Source organism: Lactuca saligna, chromosome 8, assembly GCF_052625555.1.
Source record: "Lactuca saligna cultivar CGN05327 chromosome 8, ASM5262555v1, whole genome shotgun sequence".
Lineage (NCBI taxonomy): Eukaryota > Viridiplantae > Streptophyta > Magnoliopsida > Asterales > Asteraceae > Lactuca > Lactuca saligna.
Genome location: NC_136424.1, coordinates 189111044 through 189117233, shown reverse-complemented (window position 1 = coordinate 189117233; position 6190 = coordinate 189111044). Strand labels below are relative to the sequence as shown.

The 6190-nt window shown below is 33.1% G+C and overlaps 1 protein-coding gene across 1 annotated transcript; it reads left to right on the top strand.

Annotated features, from left to right (window-relative positions):
* The first annotated feature begins 961 nt into the window (after positions 1 to 961).
* On the top strand, positions 962 to 2324 carry LOC145011753 (universal stress protein PHOS32-like). Its single transcript, XM_078970485.1, has 2 exons — positions 962 to 1794; positions 1947 to 2324. The coding sequence occupies exons 1-2, from the start codon at positions 1119 to 1121 to the stop codon at positions 1952 to 1954; spliced, it is 684 nt and encodes a 227-aa protein (XP_078826611.1). The 5' UTR covers positions 962 to 1118; the 3' UTR covers positions 1955 to 2324.
* Positions 2325 to 6190: the final 3866 nt, after the last annotated feature.

Below are 6190 nucleotides of genomic sequence, written 5' to 3'. Positions count from 1 at the left end.
CTACACTATAAAATATTAGTCTTTATTATTCTATGGATTACTTTACTAATGGTGTAATATTTATGTATAGAACGGTGTCATTTAATATATTTCGGTTCGATTCAATTTTTTTTCGGTTTCTAGTTATAGAAGATCAAACCGAATCTAAAAAATCGGGTTTTCTTAAAACAAAAACAAAACCATTGGTCTTTCAAATGGTTCGATTTTATTGGTTTTGGTTTTTTTGGGTTTTTTTGGTTTTTTTTTTCGGTTTTTGATTTGGTTTTGATTTTTTTGTACACCACTAAATTATATATCGTTAAATATGTGTGAAAACGAGTCAAACTACTTGTGAGTTATTCGAATTGGATCGTTAAAATATCTACTCGAAACTGATTTTAAACGAACACGACCTGAACTCGAGCTTAATAGTAAGCTTATTTATTAAACAAGCTCGAGCTCGAGTCTATGTCACTAAGCTCGATTAGGTTCGGAAGCCTAAACGAGTCTATATATAATATAATTTATTATTAATATTTTTATATATTAAAATAAAAAACTGTTTGGAGAATTAAAAATTTAGGGTATTAATAAACGAGCTCGAACCAAACTTAAGTTTATTTAGGCATGTTATACAAAAACCGAGCCAAACTCAAGCCCGAACAGAACTTCTATAATTCTTTACGAGCTTGAGTCGAGCTCAATAAAAAAAAAAAACTTAAATCGAACAACGAGCCCGAGCAAAACCTAACCAAGCTTGAGCTGGACTAGACTCGTTTGAAGAAACCCCGTCAATAACGGACCAAACCACATTGCAAAAAATAAAACGTCTCCAAAGTTTAATATAAAGAAAAAAGAAAAGTTAGGCTTTTGACAAACTTGGGCCAAAGACATTAAACCTATGTATAATTTATAAACACCAAACGTGAAGCATAACCAATGCGTGGTTTTCATCTACATAATTTTCTCTTCTCTCTCTATCACACGAATGCACAGCCCTCTAAACTCGGTGGTATTTACTCTCTTCAGCCAAACAATTTTAACCAATATTTCCTCAAAAGCTTGTTCAACCCTCTCTTTCTCTCTGTTCATTAATTCCCAAAAAAGGTAATTAAAGAAGTCATTGATTCATTCATCCAATGAAACGTCCAGTTCCTCCATTGTCCACCGTTCGTGCAGACCCACCGTCATCGCCACGTTACCCACCACCAGTCAGCACGCCAACCGCCAACGCCCAACGTCGTATTGCCATTGCCGTAGACCTCAGTGATGAGAGCGCCTTCGCCGTTCAATGGACTGTTCAAAACTACCTCCGTCCAGGTGACGCCGTCATCCTCCTCCATATCCAACTCACCTCCGTCCTCTACGGCGCTGACTGGGGCCATGCAATGGATGCCGAAAACGCATCCAAAGAAACACGGCAGAAACTGGAAGACGATTTTGATAACTTCACCACCGCAAAAGCCAACGTTCTCTCGCAACCGTTGGTGGAAGCAAACATCCCGTTCAAGATTCATATCGTGAAGGATCATGATTTGAAAGAGAGGCTATGTTTGGAGGTGGAGAGGCTTGGATTTAGCGTCATGATAATGGGGAGTCGAGGGTTTGGAGCTTCGAAGCGGAAGGCCAAAGGGAGGCTTGGAAGTGTTAGTGATTATTGTGTACGTCATTGTGTCTGTCCGGTGGTGGTTGTTAGATATTCCGATGAAGACGGCGGCGATGATGCTAGCGGAAAGAAAGTCGGAGCAGATGAGGTGGCGAAACAACGTGGGTCGGAAGAGGTGTTCCACGATGCTAAGGATCATGTTTCCAAAGGTAACTTGCAATTTATTTCCGTTAATGTTGAAATATTTTATCTTCTAATTTAACTTCTACATGTTTTATATATTTTCTTATTTTGAGCATTATGAAACATGAATTGTAGTTGTTTCAATTCTAATATTGTTTATTGATTAAATAACTTGCAGGCACCTAATCATGCTGCCATTGCAAATCCATCTTGGAGGAGAATATTGGTTACAATAATTTCGCGTCATATAATTTGTTGATTTGACTAAATGAAACACATCATTTATCTTGCAAAAGTGTACATACTTTCTATGTATTTTTTTTTCGATAAGGAAAGATGATATATAATCCATGTGGTATAAACAAAATTACATGATTCAAATTATAGTAAACGATATTTTCTAGCATTGCTAAAATAGTAAGTGTACACAAGGAGGTGGCATATGTGGTTGGCAAATGACAAGCGGCTGTAATTTCTCATGCAGCAAACAGGGAAGAGCTCATGGTGATGGTTTTGAATATGTTTCTCCTGTTTAGATAGCTGTTGCATTTCTCCTTAATATAGCATTCGAAAACATATAAATTTTGTGGTTCAACATTTGAATAAGTAATAAACATACATGATTGGTATAAGTTGACAACAGTTGGTCTTGTACGTAATTAGGATTGCCCCAACTCACTCGTGTATGTAGAATATTTATTTATTGGTGTGTTCAGTGCGAGGGAATGAATTACTAAGCTGATGTTTGTTTTTTAAAAACCACGTCTGACTACTTATTATTGCGCCGTGCAAAACACACGCAACACTATCATTCGTAGCTTTTTGTTTTTCAGAAGGCTTCTGACCAAATAACTATTACTGGTGGCGGCGCAATACTTGACACTCTGCTTACGACATCTCACATTTTACTTTAATGTATTGCAACAGTCTGTAGAGGTTAAAAAAACGAACGGATTTTTTATTATATGCTGTAGCCGTTTGGTCTCCCTACAGAGGATTGCAGAGGTGGTCCGCAAATTTACTACATTTTCGTTTCGAAAAAACAAATAGCCCTAAAATTTCACCACTAACGGTCAAAAACAGAGATATTCAACCAGAATGAATGAATTCTCTACAACAAAAGTCATCGTTATTAGTCTTCTTCCCTTACATGCGAGATGTATTGAGGATTAGGTAGGAGCGAGTCTTTCTCACTCAACTCACTGTCACATCAACTTTTCTATCTCCTCTTTCTTTCATCTTGTTTAACCCATAACGTATGAAAATCTTATATTTTCCAACTTATTCAACCTACTTCCTACATAATTCTTTTATTTAAATTAATTAAAATATATAAAATAAAATAAAACATAATAATTTTTTTAAAAATAAACTTTTCTTAACTTAAAACAAAAAAATTTTAAAATAATATTAAAAGCAACATTAAATTAAAACAAATATTATTTAATGAATTACAAAACGAACATAAGTTATTTAATTTTTTTTTGTGTATACATGTTTATAGTATTTGCTTTAAAAAAATAAGATAGAAATCAACAAATATGTTTACACTTAAACTATAACTGATATAACCTTTTGAACTGTACTAAAACCTAAACCTAAATCTTTTTTTCGCCGCCTCCATATTCTTTGGTTTCTCTCACCGCCTCCATCAAGACCGTCACTATCGGCTACAACTCCCCATTAATGCAAGCTTTGGATTTTCACATGCAACTACTATTGCATGCATGCATTCGATCGTAGTTCACAGGTTCATCAACCCGAGGCAAACAAATTTTGGTTGAACCTACTGATCCCACTCGCCGACTGTACAATATCTCGGTGGTATCGCCGCTACCATCATAAAGGTGGCACAGAAGACTGAACATTTTCCCGCAACGACTCCGTCCTGCCTTAGAAAATTAAATTTGAGCAGTCAAGCTGAATGTTTTCTAAATAATCTGTAATTAAGGTGGCAGAGAAGGGCATTTGGCTTAGTGGTTTCAAAAGGTGTCTCTCCCTTAAAGGATTTTAAGGGATTGATAGGATCAAATTCCCTGGTGGACGAAGTTGTAGTTCAGAGAGTATGATTCTAGAAAGTGAGTTTGCCGTTTAAAAAAAATATGCTTAAAAATATCAGTAGATGGAAAATACTTCCCACGGCCAAGGGGTTGAATTCATCCTTTAAATAATAGTTTAGTTACATATTAGATCACGAGACCTTAAAGAAAATATAAAAGTTATCGATCCTCATAATTAGTGTGTCTTTATTAATTTATACACCCAAAATCTAATAAATAGCACACCTAAAAATTTCATTATAATTTCAAATTAACACACACACACACACACATATATATATATATATATATATATATATATATATATATATATATATATATATATATATATAGAGAGAGAGAGAGAGAAAGAGAGAGAGAGAGTTAGGTTCAAATGTAGATTGATATTTATATACAGATATATAGACAATGCTATCTTATGAGAATGCCAAACAAAAAATATGTTGTTTGATAATGTTAATATGTTCAATCTTACATAACTATTATCATTATTACGTATTCACACTAATTAATTCGTCTATAAGGTTATTATAGATTTTTTTTATTATTCACATTATGTCAGAGTGTTTATTGAGTCGTTCAGTAAGAATGAAAATGAATGAAAAACAATATGTGAGAACATAAATGAAGAAGAATTAGTGAAAATATTTGAAAATGACAATAGTCGTGTAAGGTTTAACGTATTCACATTATTAAAAACCTATTCTCTTATTAATTCTCAATGAATAACATTGTTTACACGTTCGCACAATAGTTGTCCATCCATATATATATATATATATATATATATATATATATATATATATATATATATATATATATATATATATATATATATATATATATATAAGAAAATATAAAAGTTATCCATCCTCATAAAATAACAATGTTTACACGTTCGTACAATAGTTGTCCATCCACATATAACACACACACACACACACATATATATATATATATATATATATATATATATATATATATATATATAAGAAAATATAAAAGTTATCCATCCTCATAAAATAACAATGTTTACACGTTCGTACAATAGTTGTCCATCCACATATAACACACACACACACACACACACATATATATATATATATATATATATATATATATATATATATATATATATATATATATATATATATATAAGAAAATATAAAAGTTATCCATCATGATAGTTAGTGTGTCTTTATTAATATATACATCCAAAATCTAATAAATAGTACACCCAAAAATTTCATTTTAATTTAAAATTATATATATATATATATATATATATATATATATATATATATATATATATATATATATATATATATATATATATATATATATATAGCATCCAAGTTTTTTGGTAAGTTCTCTTTTGGTCACTTGAGTGAAAATTCCTTGCATAATAGTCCATTGGCTAGTACGTTGGTTGTACTCATTAGGTACGCTTAGCGTACTAGCGAAAGCTTGGTCGTGGATCATTAACCACGTACGCTAGGCTTACATGGTGCACGCATGGCGTATGCATGTCTGAAGCAAACCCTTGTTTTTAGGATCTACACCCCATTTAAAGACCTTAAGTCCCTCAAGTCCATTACCTTTTCAGCCTCTATTGTCCTTGAAGTGCAAATCTCAAACCCAAAGCCACCTTTGTGCATTTGTGACCTTCTTGAGTGATTGTTGGTGTTCTTTAGAGATTTTTAAGAAGACGCAAGTTAGAGAAGAAGCAAGGACGTAGGAAGAGCTTGTAGATCCATAAGTTTGGCACCATTTCCGAGCCATTGAAGGTATAAAGTTTAAACCTTGACCATTACTTACTTAGATCTAGTTTTCGGGTGGAAAATGTCATATTTTGGTCCCATAGTTTGGATTCTTAGAGTTAAGGAACTTCATGTTGGGTTTTGTATACTACAATATCCTATGATACAGATACAAACCTAAATGCTTTGGATCTATGTTTTCTCTAATTATACATGCAATATTGTTTCCAAAGCATGAAGCCTACAACTAGCATACAACTGACATAAACAACATAGAATTGAGTTATAGAATTACCTCTTAGTTGTAGCTTGTAGTTTTTGACTTTAAGAACTTAGTACCTCAAATGTGATGCCTCAAATGGTTCGCAAACACCATGAACAAAGGAGGACTTAAGAGAGAGGCTACTTAGCACACAAAATCGGTTATCACTCTTCTTAGAATGCATGGGGGCTAATTTTCGTGACTATGGGTTCCTTTTATAGTGTAGCAAAGTATAGGGTTAAATCCATGCAAACCCTAATTCACACGACCCTTCATATTACTTAGGCTCTAAGGGTTAAACCTCCATGGACTATCCATGTTGGTTTATCCCATCCTAAAT

Excerpts from the sequence above, each read along its gene's own strand:
- LOC145011753 (XM_078970485.1), top strand. The coding sequence starts at position 1,119 with ATGAAACGTCCAGTTCCTCCATTGTCCACCGTTCGTGCAGACCCACCG.